This window comes from Bombus bifarius, unplaced genomic scaffold, assembly GCF_011952205.1.
Source record: "Bombus bifarius isolate JDL3187 unplaced genomic scaffold, Bbif_JDL3187 scf7180000007991, whole genome shotgun sequence".
NCBI classification, from domain to species: domain Eukaryota; kingdom Metazoa; phylum Arthropoda; class Insecta; order Hymenoptera; family Apidae; genus Bombus; species Bombus bifarius.
The window spans coordinates 54719-70680 of NW_022884372.1; the positions used below are offsets into that span (position 1 = coordinate 54719).

Below are 15962 nucleotides of genomic sequence, written 5' to 3' on the forward strand. Positions count from 1 at the left end.
TAATAGGTCTTTCGATTAAAAATGAATTGGTCATAGTACAGTTGAATATAATGATTTATCTAGGCATTCAGAAGTGACTGATCCGTTGCACTAGAAATTTTTCTGCATTTATGAGAGAGAAAAAAAATGAGATATATTGATTTTTATACTGTAAAATGATTGATGATGACGATAAAATGATTCGACTAAAATTCATTGTGAAACTAAATCATAATGCTTTATCGTATGCTTTAGTATTGGTATATTATACTATCAAAAAAGAAAGTATATCAAGCATATCAATGATAACACCCATTGAATGATGTTTTCTTTGAAGTATATTCCAACATGCATTAGTGGTTTTTATATATGTTAAATACTTTTAACTTATTACTCATTCTTGAAAACTGTACCCCCAGCTGTACTGTACTGTTATATTGCGGAACAAAATGAAAAATTTTAACAGAGCTTATATTTTCTGTTTCCATGCATAATTTTGAGGGTAAAAAAAAAGACAACAACAAAAATCGCCAATTTTAATTTGTTAATTAGGATTAATTTCTGATTAATGATAATGTTAATAATAATAATAATAATAATAATTAATAATAATAATAATAATCTATACAGACAAACACGCTTCCATTCTTTTATATGAAACTTATCTGCAATAATTGATTAGCTTTATCTTTATCTTCGAAAATGATAAGTTTCCACACAATTTATTAATTGGTTATATTTTTGGCTCTAAATACGCGACACTTGCATTCGAATTGAAAATTATGTTTCGTTATATTGATTATCTATCAAAAAGTAAAATATGTTGGAGGTAGGCTTCCTACATAACGAATAGAATCGTTGTGAAAGGAATTGTATTAAGTCCATTTTTCCCGTTTATCTCTTTTTTTTTTTTTTTTTTGATTAACTACTCATATAAGCTTTTTTTCTTACTGTAGATCGATAACAACCACAAAGTGTATTAATTACTTTCTTTTTTACCATATTCAGAGGATAACATAATACGATGAAAAATTTTAAAAGAATTCAAAATACAAGTATTCAAAACTAAATTGGACATTAGCTAGTAGAATATTTACATGCACTATACGCATTCACTCCGTCATACTTTATGATCACAAGCAAGTAGTTTATTATAATTATTATTACCAATAATTAATAGTTAATTATTCATTAAATAAGCAAGTTTGTGTAAAAATTTAGCGTTTTTTGTTTTGTTTTTTTTTCATTTCGACACATTCGCACTCTTCTCACTGTCTCTATCCAATTCAGGACCTTGAGCACAGCATTGCAAAAAAAGTCAGTTTTCATTGTTCTCTCTCTCTCTCTTTTCCTTCTTTCAAATTTCTTAAACTATTATCTATTGCGGCTGTAAAAGTAACCACTCCATAAACTTGTAAGTCAATCACACTACTTTTTTTTAAATATTTTACACGTGTTCAAAAACACACATTCACCATTTTTCATTACACTTCACACATCTTTATAGCTTTCTTTACTTTTCTTTAAAGGTTCGTCTTAAATAAAGTACATGTAATCTAGCAACCATTATTTTTACGTTTAACCTTCCTTGAAAACGTTTTCCTTGAAGACTCACTGATGGTTGCAGTAATTCTTGTTTTCAAGGTGTTGTTTCAAGATCATCTCTGCTCGTAATTACATCAAATAATTATTAGTAGTTTAGCAATATTTTCGACGGATGATCTCAATTTGGTATAATTAACATAACAGGCTGCTTTCAACTATTTTTAAACTTTATTACAATGGTCTACGATGTATTTTTTATTTCTTAAAGGCATCAGCATAAACCACCATGTCACAGCACATACAGTTTTTGAATAAACTTGCTTCATCATAATCTTGTTTCAGTTAATTTTTAAACTCCTTAAATAGTTTTTATATTTTTGTTTCAAAGTTGTAACACTTTCGTAGCTGATCCGAAAGGCATTTTACTTTTTGTCGTTTTTTCCCCTCAAAAATTATGAGGCATTTTAAGACTACATGAATTTTCACATTTTACAAGAAAATTGTTTATGTTTTGAAAGAGCGAAGTATGTTTTATGCATCACGAACTTATAATTTTCAGTCAAATATTGTATCAGATGTCAATACTGAAACTTAAATATTGTGTTATAACCTTTTCAAAGGTATTTTGCAACTCATTAATGTATGTACAATCAGAACATACACAATTTATAAGTCTTGTTTTTTTCCAGTGATTGATTATTATGTACATTAGTTTTAGAGGCACACCTTGCGCCAGTTGGCTTTACAGAATTATCACTGATGATTTGACTCAAAAATTAGTATAACGTTTATTGGCGATCGAAACTGATAGTTTCTGCGACTTGTTTGATACAGGTTCGATCAATTTGCTTGTATTTAGATATATATTTGGTCTTGCATAGTTAGCAGACTCCTCTGGCTGTTTACAGTTTTATAACGGATAACTTGCAATAGAGGTAATTTTGCAGTACAAAAACATTATTGTTGTTATTTACCCCATATTTCTTAGTGCCCATTTCACTGACCACTGTAGAACTGTATACGACCGCTTACTGGCATTTCCCTCATAACAGCGTCCCATGCTATATTAATGAAGAGAAACAAATGAAAGAATTACGAACTTTTAGATACCATACTGAATGCTAAATAGCGCGTGTATCTCCAATTTCATATCAAAAAATGCTATTAACTGCAGTAAATCAACTATATAAATATTTCAAACATAATTACATTGATCGGCACTTCCGCAAATTCTTACGATTGCCTTCAGCACTCAAGCAATTAACAATAGTTCAAAGATTAATTTATAGAATTCGATATCTTTTTTTAAAATATTACTGATACCGCATTATTTGATCTTTTATTAAAAAATTGGAGGCAATGTAAAGTCATAAAAGAAAAATATACTTACCTAAGCCAACGAACGAGACGATTTTATCATGATTGTACGTTTGTATATTAACATCTTCTTCAGGAGCTACATAGAGCATAGAAAAATCTTCTTTTGGTTGATGGTGATACTTTTCCATTATTCCTGGTGGAGGTGTGGGTGGTGGTGGCAAACACGTAGGAGGAGGGAATCTTGGAGGATAACCCATGCACGGTAATCGCTGTACCATCACTGGATGCAGAGGTTGTTGAGTTACATGCGTATTTGGAGGTTGCATGAAATTAGGCGTAAATTTATCACATCTCATGTGTTTGTCAAATATTGGAGGATATCTATCGAAATTAGAAGGTGGTTTGTTTATGAGTGGTGGAGCAGAAGGAAATACAGAACTAACGCTTGAAGTCTCTTCGGTTGTCGAATCTTCCGACAATAAAAGTTGTTCGTTAATTTCAAATCCAAACCTAAGTTCCGTAGGTAACTCGCTGTTCTTGGTAATATCTGCTGCAGTTTCATCTAGTAATATAACTGCAGGTCTTGAAGTTTTTTGTTTATTGGATGTTTGTAATTCTGCTTTCTGTGTTTGATCTTTATCCGAACTGGAACTTTGTTGTTTCGTTTTCTTACATTCGGAATCTTCTTGTTGTTCTTGTTTCGAACTTACAGAGTATACATTTCCCGATTTAACCGTTTCATGCTTCTGTTCTTTTAAGATCTTTGTTGATTTTTCAGTTTTTGTCAACTTGATTGCTTCTGATTCAATATTTTGCAGTTCTTGCATTCCTTTCGGAGTATTTGTAGTATTAGCTTTTTGCGATTCAACTTCATCATTTGAAACAATCGCTGGATTATTTTTATTTTCACAGTGCGTATTAGAATTTTCAGTATTTTGTGATTTTTTTGCATTTTCATCATGAAAAGTATATCCAACTTTCTTGAAATGTTGATCTTCATGTGATACTTGATTTTGTATATTTTGATTATTTTGAACGTAACTTCCTCCTCCTCTGCGTGTTCGTGGATTATTACACCTTGCATTTACAACAGTGTCTTTATTATTGACACTGTTGCAGTTAGGATTGTTGTTATCAGAATCGGGATTACAATTGGTTACAGTATTATTAAGTTTTGATGGCACTGCATTCGTTACTGAAGTCTCGTTTGATGTTGTGATATGATTATTACAGTTCACGGCTTTTGGTTCTTGTTGTGTTAAATTTTGACGCATTTTTTCAATATCTTGTACATATTTAATAACCTGGATATTTTTATTAATAGCTTCTTCTTGAGCCTCTGCCTTGTTTCTCTCCGTTGAATTTTTCATTTTCGTCAAAGTCGGTGATGGTGGTTTTTCGAAACTTAGATTCAAAAGATGATTCGAATGGGTGAAGCTATGTTGCCTTGTTTTTCTATCCGAGTGTTGTAATTCATCTAAACTAGGATAATAATCTTGAGGAATCTTGTCTGGTTCTGAAGGTGTTTTGGGTGGCACACTAGGCCACGAAGATGTACTTAACATGTTTGGAACTATTGCAGACATATTTAACACTGAATTGTGAGTCATATTAATAGTTGCCATACGAGCTATGTCCGCGTAACTTGCTTGCGGCGTTCCGCCCGATGAGGTAGCTATTTTTGATAAATTATGTTTGGACGTATTTGATGTAACTGGTAATGAATGGACAGAATCAGAATCGCTACTGTCTGATTTATCACTGCAAATAATAATTACTTTAATTAGCTAAAATGTCTTCAATAGTGTAAGTTATATAAACTATATGAATAAAATACTTGATTTTTTTTATAAATTTATCCTCTTATAGATATCTTTCAAAGTAACATATATGGAAGAAATTAAAAAGGAAGTTGTATTAATTACCTTGGTGGCATACTACTTGCTGATTTTCTTCGAAGTTCAGGAGAAAGTGGTGTTCTATATTCATTAGAAAATCCTCTGGAATTTTGGAGATAAGATCCTGACGTTGTTAAATTCTGTGCTCTACTGCCACTGGAACTTCTTCTCTGTTTTTTACTTTTCTTCTTTTTCGTAACTACCAGGAATTCTGTTTCATGTTCAGGCTCTGGATTGATTTTTTTATTGGAGTTTCGACGACTAGCATAATCATCTCCGGTATCATTGCAATATATAGACTGACCTTCTTCCGTTCCCCAAGATCGTCTATCGCCACGACTATCGATAGCTGCGTCCCCTGTGCTTCTTTGTTTCGCACGGCGTAATGCAACATTGATCGTGCCTATTCAAGCGATACAAACAAACTTCATAAACTTTTTGCGTTGTTTTATAATTACTTAAATAACAAGCTCTTATAATCAATTACTTACCATGTTGACTTGATATACTACTGGCACCACTAGAACTGACGCTTTTCTCCGTTGTGAGGTCTTCGAGTTTAGTCTTAGATATTTCTTCGAGGGAATTAGACTTCTGTAATTTGGCAGGTAACTGTTCCCTTTTATTATCTTTCTCTCTACTTCTTGGCTTTGCACCTGAACTAGTTTTTACTCTTACCGGATTACTTGGTTTTCCTTTTTTACTTTTAGATTCTTTATTTTCAATAAAATTAATTAAACTGTCGATATCTTCATTGCGATGTCCTTCAACATTTTCAGCACTGTATACAATAACATTAGGTTCTTGAGTGTGCTTTCTTCTAGGTTTTTTCCGTTCCCCATTATAGTTTTGTACTGGATTCCCATTTTCATCCAAGGACTTCTTTTCTCCAGATCCGGTAGTATGCGCTGTATACCTCGAGCCTTCTGTGCAAAATTTATATATTTCAATTTGTTATAAATTGAAAGCTTTTATAAATGTCAATACCACAAAAATGTAATATTTAAAAATTATTAATGATATCTAAGTATTTGCAATGTATGATAATTTTATGATAAATAATATTTTATAATTTTGGTATATCACCTACCCATTGTAATATTTTGTGTTTGTAAGGATGCAGACATCATGGAGCACAAACTTGGAATTACTTTACCCTGACTAGCACTAGAACTATTTGCAGTTCCACCAATACCACATTTCACACTATTGAAAGTTTGAAAAGAAAGGGCTCCAGTTACTTCTGTACCATTAACAGATATTTTTGATTTATCTTGCTTCCCACTATGTTCACGGAGAGAGAAATCTATTGTAGTGTCCACAGGAGTTTGAGCTATATCGAAAGGAGTGCGCGATATATATTGAGGTCTACGTGGTTCAATAATTTTCATTTCAATTCCTTCATCATCTTCCGTATCTAAGGAGTGAGGTCTCTGAACCCCACTTATAGTAGATCCCACATTTCTTTCACTAATAGTACCCACCTAAAATAATTAATACAAAGATAAATAAATATAAATAAATAAAACGCACTAAATATATACAATTATTGTATTAATAATATACGAATTTACCTCAGCATCACCTAAATCAATGACCATGTAATCTGATTTATACTCTGGTGGTGGATTATCTGATTCAAGCATTTCATTTGTCCCGTATTTTCCTTTGTTACCTCTTTTCTCACGCACTTCAACTTCACTTTCGCACAAATCCCTTTTGGTATCCTTTTTATCTTTTTCCTTTTCTTCCTTTTTTGTACTACTATATGATGGTTTATCTAAAGATCTGGATTTTTCTTTGTTAGTCCAATCGTATGCTCCTCTTTCTTCACAGAAACCCTTCTTAAAAGGCAGAAAAGGAAAGTATATATTTAATTAAGTAACAACTCAATGTTGTGTTTACATAATATGTTACATAAAACTCACAGCTATATTGTTTTTTACAAATAATTATTTTAAATAAAATTAATGAAAAAATATAGGAAAATTAATTCATAATCACAAATAATCAATTTAATCCAACAATTTTTATAAGCAGTTTTCAATAAATATATATATACCTTTTTGTCAAATAATAAGTCTAAATTAGCCAATGAAGCAAGACTGTGTGATGCATTAACATTCGAAGGTAACGAACCACCTTCTCTTTGTCTTGCAGATACACTAGGTCCTGTATATTTTTTATTCTTTCTTCTATTTCCTCCGTAGGTATGGCTAGATCCAGATGACAAATAAGCAAAACTACTATCAAACTCTGAAGCAATAGGTTGTGCTAAATTTTGCAATGACCCTCCATGTGTCAACCTTTCAGATACAGAGTCTCTTTTATGCCTCCTACGATTTGTCCCAGGTAAGCAACGTGAATTGGTTATTATCCTACGACCTTCTTCGGTTTCATCTGCTTCTGCTTCTTGAAGTAGTTCCTAAAATGAATATCATTAAATATGAAAATCATTTTATTTCAAGAAATAAAAATATAGCTATGCTTACTTTAAAAAGGCTTGATTTTCCTTCACGATCTTTGGGACATTTATAAGTTATAGCTTCATCCAATAGTGCACGTAATTCACCTTCATTTAATGCAGACAAAGTAGCTGGTTCTTCCTAAAAGATGCAATTAAAAGAAAAATTTTAAAGTTAGTTGTATATTATGAGTACATGTAATAATACCATCATTATACTTTGTATATAGAATTTAAATGAAAGATATCCTTGTAAGAAATTCATAAATAATAAATTAAATATAAATATAAGATGCAACAGAACAGATACAAGTAGATACGCATATCATCATATCAAAACATATTTTTCTTGATCAAGAACTATTATATAAGTTAAAATGAATTTTTGAACAGATTTTCTTTTATAGTATAGAAATGACATTAATTTTTTAAAAATAAGTATATAAATTAATAAATTTTGTATCCAATTTAGTTAAAATATACATATTATAAAATATATAATGTTTGGGAACACTTTGTTTGTAACCTATACATGGTCTAGGAACATATTTGGCAATGTAGATTCAAATATGGAAAGTATGCCAAGAGTTCAATCCAAACTTTAAGCGTAAACCATAAGCGGCAATATATCCAAAGATGTACTAAGAAACTACAGAATATTCTAAATATCTATGACTTGCATAGATTATTTTATTACATTGTGCATTACTGTTATATTATATTATCCACTTTCTGTTGAAACCTAATTTATTACTTTAATTATAACTACGAAATATATAACAATTACGTAGATCAATCTATATTTAATTTAGTGTTTGTAAATAAAAATGTCTATAATTTTATTGTGTTACAATTAATAAATGTTGTATAAAAAAATGCATGTTATTTTACAGTATTTGTATTATTATGTGTTATATCGAACACCATAGTATAAACTAGACCACAAGGCAGATAAGTATAGATAGATTCCAAGAGTGAATTTAAGGTTTCACTTATTGGATTTTATGAAGAAATATACAGACCACATAGAAAAAAGTATATTAGTATAAATGATGTACACTAATGTCACATTTAACAGTACAATCTACACACATCATATACGTACATTACTTTCACTATGTTAATCATATGTATCATAAATCTTATTTCTAATAAACTCTTAAATGTATGGATCATTTATTTATTTATAATCACTAAAACTTTTAATATTTTCGTTAATACATAAGAGCAATACGTTTACTTTTTCTCCTTCCATTTTAAAATGCTTTTAAAATGTTAACCAATCAAAGCATGTAACATTATTATACTAAAATGTACATAACTGTTTATATAACAGGAAAAAAATTATAAATTTATATAATCTTTGATTTGATTTACTTACGAAATGCTGCATAAATAATATCATCAGCGAAATATTTTTCACCTGTAGGCTATAAACAAAGTAAAAAATATTGCAAAGAAACGATACATGATGTGTCATTTATTTTTCGTGGTAATTTGACCAACATTACCCTGCGGTAACCTGACTAGCTTCATTCAAAGCAAAATATCTTATCAGAATGGCTGCCCACGTAAAAAAAAAGAAAGGAAAAACTGACTGCAGTCTTTTTTTCTGTATTTGAAACAATACACAGATATCGTCGAAAAGACAAATCGTTTAGTAACAAACTTTCATCAAAAACAAAGAAAGTTAAAAATGATTACGATTCCTCCCAGAATATGCCGTTTTTACAAAGATAACAAAACCTTTGCGAACTTATTGACCGTGAATCGTCATAACACACAATGAAATACTTTGTACGTTTTAGCAGCTAGGTTAATAATAAACTCTTATCATTATTAGCAGAAAAAAAGAGGGTAAAAAAAGGAGAAAATGTTATCATTCGTTTCGCACTATTGGGTAATATCCCACGAAAAAAAAGGAAAAAAAAGAGAAAGAACAGATACGTGGTTTCGTGTACGAAACAATACAAACCAATCGTCTTTGAAGATTTCAGAAAGCACTGTTAATGAATACTCGTAAGTCCTTGGAAATGCGAAAAGGATAGCCAATAGCGAGTTTACCTTCGGTCGTAAATTAAAATAGGACACACACCAGGAATTGAAGTTTTGGGCTTGTCCAGAGATCGATAGGGGGTCGCGATTAGCTAATTGAGACACGAGATACCGGGGTGACTTACAGACGAAGGAAAAATCTGCTGGGCAGTGCCGGCACGGAATTTATATTTTTAGAGGGCACCTGGGTCGGCTGCAGTCGTCTCTGCTCCGTCGAACTGCAGTCCCAGCAGTATAACCACCGTTACGTAGAGACCTCGCGCATTTGAGTATACGATAAACCGTAGCCGACGATATGCTATCACTGTTCACAAGAAATATTTATCGGCAGTATCAAAAATACAGTACCGATTTTAAATGCTATTGTGACGAGCGGGCGCGGCGCGCTCTTCTCACCATGGCCGCCGCCATTACACTGAGAACACGGCCATTCCAGGATCGTAACAAGCAAGGGCCCTTTCGTACACCTATCCGTTATTCTTTGTAAATCTATGTATATATACCGTGTACTGTATGCTTAAAAGAGTTGCATGAATTTACATAAAATAATTTATATAAAATTTAAAAAATATATAAAATTTTAAAAAATATAGTATACAAAATTATATTAAATTATATATAGACTGATTTATATAGACAGATATGACTGATATAGACAGATTTATATATTTTATGCAGTTTCATATTTTTTTATTAACATAATTGAAAAAATAGAACCTACATAAAAATTTCTTTCTCCCACTAAATGTTATAACAAGTATCTCACTTTAAATATTTTTTATATTTTTGCATATCATGTGCATTTTATACATTTTTGCACCTCCAAATATCCCATAAATGCATGAATATCTGTAGTCTAGTTATATAATAAAATTAAATTTATATAATAATATAAAATTTACACGATAATATACACATATTCCTTTTCCATTATGCAAATACATATGATAAATATACATGAGTAAATATGTAAATATAAATATATGCACTACTATTGAACATTATAAAAACATACATATTATTTTATTTTTAAAGTTATATCTCATTTTATGAACTAAATTGCATAAAAATTAGTGATATGATTTCAATCATATATTATCTTTTTTTATCCATACATGATTTAGTAAAGTCTTTAATGCAACTCTTTTGATGATAAAATAACAAATATGTTTGCTTAAAATATAAACAAACTATAAAGTTTAATCATGATATCATCAATAATGTAATTTATGTCGTTCATATTTTAGGAACACATAGTTGTACATAATTATTTATACATAAATAGTCATACTATTATCAATTTGATTATATTTTTCATATTAATATACTATTTTCTTGTCATAAGATATGGAACATATTTTGTAAAACTTATGAATTTTTTATAGTGTTATACCATAATAATTAATTACAGATACTTCGTAAGCAATTATTGATTACAAACTTTTATATAAGTTGTCCATTGATAACTTTTAATTAAAGTAATTATATCAAATATTTAATTAATTTGAATTAAATGTATAAAGATTAATATGATTTAGAAATTATAAGATTTAATTTAAAAAATCAACTGTTATAAATACTATGTAGTCATTATAATAAGCAATGAATAACTTGCTGGAAGGTTTATATTATTTCTAGTTTGTATATATAAAATAATACTAGAAGTCAAATTTTAAACAAAATATTTTATACTATTTAAATTTAAAATACATTTTTATATATGTATGTGCTACATATTTATTTCTCATACAAATAACTAAAATGATATTATAGTATTACTCATTTCATTAATATGCATCTTGAACAATTTTGGAATCCTTGTATTTTAACTCACCTGCTTACTGTCAGAGGTAATACAAGCCGGTGCACTTGGAGTTGTTGAATCTGAATTAGTGTCAATGTTCGTCGAAACACATTCTGTATTCGTACCCTGGTTACTAACAGTTTCAACACCTACCACTGAATTCTCTATATTATTTCTTTCATTAGAGGTCTCACTATTATTATTTTCAGCAGCTTTGTCAGGTGCTACTGGTTCTTGACGATGTTCTGGCCCTGGGGCCATTTTGATCGAAATTGACAGTGTTGTGTCCACTGCACTCATAGTTTCATCATTTTTCTTTGGTGTTGTTAAGGTCTGAGGACCCGTTTCGTTTGATCACAGACGGCAATTTGAGATTCTCGCATGTCGTATTAGTTAAATTTTTTTCTTGATTTCAGTATTTAGTTTATGAAACTATCACGTCCATGTAAATGAAAGCATTTTACACTATGCCGATGTCACATTAGGTTAAATAATTAATTTAACCATTCCAAATTCAACACTTTTAATTGGATTCAAAAACAATACACGAATAAACAACAATAATTATTTGTGTTCAGATTGTGAGATTCAATTGATGACTTTTCCAATGTGCTCGACTTTACGCGCGTACCATGCGCGCTAGGAAATTGACAAAAATGGCACCGTCCACCATCCAGTGTCGTGACCGTCGATCAATTAGGGAACTGTTGTCTTTCAATTTTTCCTTTATTGCTCTGATATATTTTCAATTAACTCGTATATATTTTCTGTGGATTTACGTTAAATATTAAAAGTATAACTTCCTTCTCGTATTTTAATATCAACGGTTTTATCGTCGTTGAGGTTATTTCAAATCTACTTATCAGTTTCAACTACAGCTGTCGCTTGGTAGAATACGTTATATATGTTCTAACAAAACACGTACTATGTTTGCTGTACGAACTGATAGATAAATATTTATTTTATGTTTAAATCATATATTTATCAAAGAAAGAAATACAAAAGAATGAAAAATTCTTCTTGCACGTTGTTTTAATATTGATATATTCATTTGGAATTACTTGTTTCCTTTCCATAAGTAATAAAACATAAAAAATATAAAATTTGCGATATTACCGCCTTTCTCTGATAACAAATAAACTTTCGGTTAGAATTGAAAGTATATTTAAATTACTTAATTCATGCTATAATTATAACAGCAGATGTATATACGTTAGAACGTAAAATATACAATAAAATGAATGGAATGCTTTCTGTGGCACTTATTAGAATTTCACTCGCTGAATAAAAAATAATAATTATTTTTCAATGACATGCCAAATCAGTTCTTGGTGAATTTACAATTGTCTCGAAAGGCGTCAAAGAAAGTCCAATTTTGGAGTTACAAAATGAGGTTGATAATCGTCGTAGTTCGAGGTACTCATAAATTCAAAATGGCCGCTGACGATATTAAAATGCACATTTTTCTTTCAAGTATATGTTGCTTGCAAATCTTTTTTTATGCGAAATGCAATGTTACTGGTAACGTTGTTGCAACCGTGTATGGATGGAAGACGCGAAAATGTATTTGTCCAAAACGACGACACTGTTCCTAGCATCGCTTGTACACATACCAACAAGTATATAGTTTGTACTTGCTATTATTTCGTCGTGCATAAGTCTTGGAAGACACTGAAAAATCACTTTTGAGACATCTCACTGACAACTAAGGAAACTTTGTACAGAGTCACAAGTACCTGATCGGATCATTGAAGCGTATTTCAAAATCGTCGGCGAATTATCGATCGCATAATGTTACTTCTGGCTTATGCACTTTTCCGACGATGGCACTAAAGCGGTACGACAACGATATTTTCTATCGAAAACACTCGATTCTAAAGTAAACCAGAGAATCTCATTAACGAGATTTATTTAAAATACAACATTAATTGTATTCTAGTAAATGGAAAGTAGTCCACTCGAAACTTCATTGCACGATATCCAAAATCCAACCGTACGGTTAATCAGTTTTGCCACTAAAACATTTCACTTGTCTTCACTATCGTTCGATCGATATTATTCTTAGTTAATCACGTTAGGAAAAAAGTGAAGGAAAACTGACGTAAACCTGTACCGACAGTTTTCTCGCGACACAATAAACGATCGCTTTTGCGCAGAGAAACGGCGGACCAGCCGTTTAGCCTCCGAAAATGTCGTCTGGCTTCAGGAGCGTAACTATGTGTCAAGATATCTTTTTTGTAATTAACTTTTTACATTTCTGAGGTAGATTCTATTAAAATGGTATAAAAATAAATTATCTAATATAAATTATTATTCCTTTAAAAGACGATATATTAAGCAATAGTTCACATTTGTTTTAATCTTTGCAATCTAATTGCAATAAAGAAAATTTTGGAACAAAATATAATATTTTTTCTCTAAATGTTGTAGGATTAAATAAGGATCGCATTTTATAAAAGTTGTGTTTTTTTGTTTTGTAATGTAATAAAGTCATATAAATACGGGTGAAAATATTAATAGATACAATACTGTTACTTGTGTGACTGCTATATACGTCATCGGGGATCGATATATCTCGAATCTCGAACCATAATACGATACGATTGTCGATTTTACTAATTCATTGACGTTATAGCTTCTCCTTAATATTCCTTTTTAGAGTAATTCGGATTAAGTTGAAGACGACACGGTGCGTATAAGTAGTGCGATAATTGCAAAGTGCGTAATTCATATAAGCGTAAGAGAGATTTTATTTAATATAGGCGAGCGTGGATAACATAAATTTCTACATTCGATTACAGATAACAGGTTCCGTTATTATTTTCCAAAACAGTGTGGGATAATCAGAAGCGGTAAAATGACGGAATCTGAGAATATTTTCTTATTTGTGCCCAACATTATTGGTAAATAAAGGTCCACAATCTAGCGTCCTTATGACAATTTGTGTCTATAATTTTAAATTTTTTGTAGACAAAAATATTGTGTGAATATTTTTGAAAATCAAAATAACTAAAAAAAAAAAAGATTAAAACAATATTGATAGTATAACGATAGTTTATGTATAATTTATTATCTAATATTAAACAAAAAAGAATAGATTGAAAATTTAAAAAAAGAATCATACAAAACAGATATTTTTAAATATACAAGTAATATAACACTAAAATTGTATTTTTTTATTCTTATTGATTTTAAACAATAAAATGATTAATTGAACAGAATTTATTTATAATATATTTATACATGCATATTATTTTATAATGTTTGAATTCGTTTGCTACATTAATGAAATAGAATGATAGCTATGTAATGTATATTCATATATGTTTATCATTTCTGATGAATGGTTATGAAGATTAGCTATCTTTGATACATGCATTACAAATTTAAAAAACTTCTTATTGCTTGCAGTTTAATTGGGAATATGATAAGAAAAAGATCAAAAGCATTGCACTTTATAGACTTCCTATATTGATTCATAGTAATTCAAAGAGAGTAGTTTTTTATATAACCTTTCATTATATATTTCAAATAAAAACATTAGAATTTTATATGTGTATCAATACTATTGAAATTCTAATAAGTTAAAAAAGATATAGAAGTAATATAATTAAGGACAGTAATAATAAATAATGTATATATATATGTATGTATTAACAGGCTATGGCAGAGTGATTTTGGCTATCATATCTTTTTATTTTATGAGAACTAATTATGTTATTGCATCATGGTGTTACATCATTAGTGCACTATTAGATGCAGTGGATGGTCATGCAGCAAGATATTTCAATCAAAGTACCAAATTTGGTGGTATGTTAGATCAGTTAACTGATCGTGTTGGTACCATGTGTCTTTTAGCTACATTGTGTATGTTTTATCCATCATACTCATTCTGGTTTCAATTAAGCATGGCCATTGACATTAGTTGCCATTGGATATATTTGCATACGTAAGGATAAACTTCATTCAAATGTATTATTATATCACTATACAAAAATATAAGAAAATATAATATTATAGATCACTTTTGCAAGGAAAAACAAGTCATAAATTTATTGATATGTCTGAAAATGCGATTATGAGTGTGTATTATACAAATCGTATAGTCCTATTTATTATGTGTGCTGGTAATGAAGCCTATTATGCTGCGCTATATCTCCTTTACTTTACAGAAGGACCTACTTGTAAGTTATTATTTCTTTATGTATATATTTTATTAACACTGTTATAATGAATACTACAAAATGTATGTTCTTATTTCAGTTCTCGGTATAAGTTTATTTAGATTGGTAATGTATCTTTCTGCACCAATAGCATTTGTTAAAACCTGTATCTCATTGTTACATGGATACGTAGCCTGTATTAATTTAAGCATTATTGATCTGAAGGAAAGACAAGAGCGTTTAAAAGTGAATTAAGTTATTGCATTTATTAAGTATTTAGCCAAAATAAAGATGATTCATCTTCCTAAGTTACATAAATATTTATATTATATTTTTATCAATTTATGCAACTGAATGTGCCACATTTGGAATTAAAATCCATGAACTATTTTAACATTAAGTAGATAAATGGTGCTAGTCATTGTTGAATTTCTATTTTAATAACAAGCATATTGTGAGCATTATATATATGTTATACTTCAGTACAGTTAACCTTTTAAAATATTTAAACAAATATCAATTCAGTAGATCTCATTATATTCTTGTATTTAATAAATGATTTTATATTTTCAAACGATACATAAAACTTAATGATTTTTTTGAAAATTTTTTTGTAGAATAGTATTAAGAGAAGATTAATAAATATACTAGATGTTATTGGGTTTCAAATATTTTAATGTAATATATTAAAAGTATATTTAATATATATTATAATTTCATATTTGTATATCATT

General features: G+C 29.7%; 2 protein-coding genes across 7 annotated transcripts; one reads left to right on the plus strand and one right to left on the minus strand.

The window, feature by feature from the left end:
- Positions 1-880: 880 nt before the first annotated feature.
- Positions 881-13258, minus strand: LOC117205516 (uncharacterized protein DDB_G0287625-like). 5 transcript variants are annotated; one of them, XM_033443984.1, is made up of 10 exons: positions 11096-13258; positions 7235-7348; positions 6805-7167; positions 6317-6586; positions 5833-6226; positions 5234-5668; positions 5047-5145; positions 4770-4971; positions 2915-4605; positions 881-2585 (listed from the first exon to the last, which is right to left on the minus strand). In XM_033443984.1, exons 1-10 carry the CDS (start codon positions 11363-11365, stop codon positions 2521-2523), a joined length of 3903 nt encoding a protein of 1300 aa, XP_033299875.1. In that variant the 5' UTR covers positions 11366-13258; the 3' UTR covers positions 881-2520. The 5 variants fall into 5 exon arrangements, with proteins under 5 accessions (XP_033299875.1, XP_033299876.1, XP_033299874.1 ...); XM_033443985.1 differs by lacking the exon at positions 11096-13258 and adding exons at positions 8588-8636; positions 9182-9380 and having other exon boundaries at positions 4770-5145; XM_033443983.1 differs by having other exon boundaries at positions 4770-5145; positions 6317-6583.
- Positions 13259-13661: 403 nt separating this feature from the next.
- LOC117205518 (CDP-diacylglycerol--inositol 3-phosphatidyltransferase) lies at positions 13662-15716 on the plus strand. Of its 2 annotated transcripts, none has more exons than XM_033443986.1 (5): positions 13662-13783; positions 13867-13968; positions 14726-15014; positions 15086-15249; positions 15329-15716. In XM_033443986.1, exons 2-5 carry the CDS (start codon positions 13923-13925, stop codon positions 15481-15483), a joined length of 654 nt encoding a protein of 217 aa, XP_033299877.1. In that variant the 5' UTR covers positions 13662-13783; positions 13867-13922; the 3' UTR covers positions 15484-15716. The 2 variants fall into 2 exon arrangements, with proteins under 2 accessions (XP_033299877.1, XP_033299878.1); XM_033443987.1 differs by having other exon boundaries at positions 13732-13754.
- Positions 15717-15962: the final 246 nt, after the last annotated feature.

Bases quoted from the DNA above. Each gene is read 5' to 3' on its own strand.
- LOC117205518 (XM_033443986.1), top strand. From the start codon at position 13,923: ATGACGGAATCTGAGAATATTTTCTTATTTGTGCCCAACATTATTG. The intron at 13,969-14,725 runs GTAAATAAAGGT...ATGTATTAACAG, and splicing joins ATTTGTGCCCAACATTATTG to GCTATGGCAGAGTGATTTTG. The intron at 15,015-15,085 runs GTAAGGATAAAC...ATAATATTATAG, and splicing joins CATTGGATATATTTGCATAC to ATCACTTTTGCAAGGAAAAA.
- LOC117205516 (XM_033443981.1), bottom strand. From the start codon at position 11,365: ATGAGTGCAGTGGACACAACACTGTCAATTTCGATCAAAATGGCCCCA. The intron at 7,168-7,234 runs GTAAGCATAGCT...TATTCATTTTAG, and splicing joins GAAAATCAAGCCTTTTTAAA to GAACTACTTCAAGAAGCAGA. The intron at 2,586-2,914 runs GTAAGTATATTT...TCATTAATATAG, and splicing joins CGTCTCGTTCGTTGGCTTAG to CATGGGACGCTGTTATGAGG.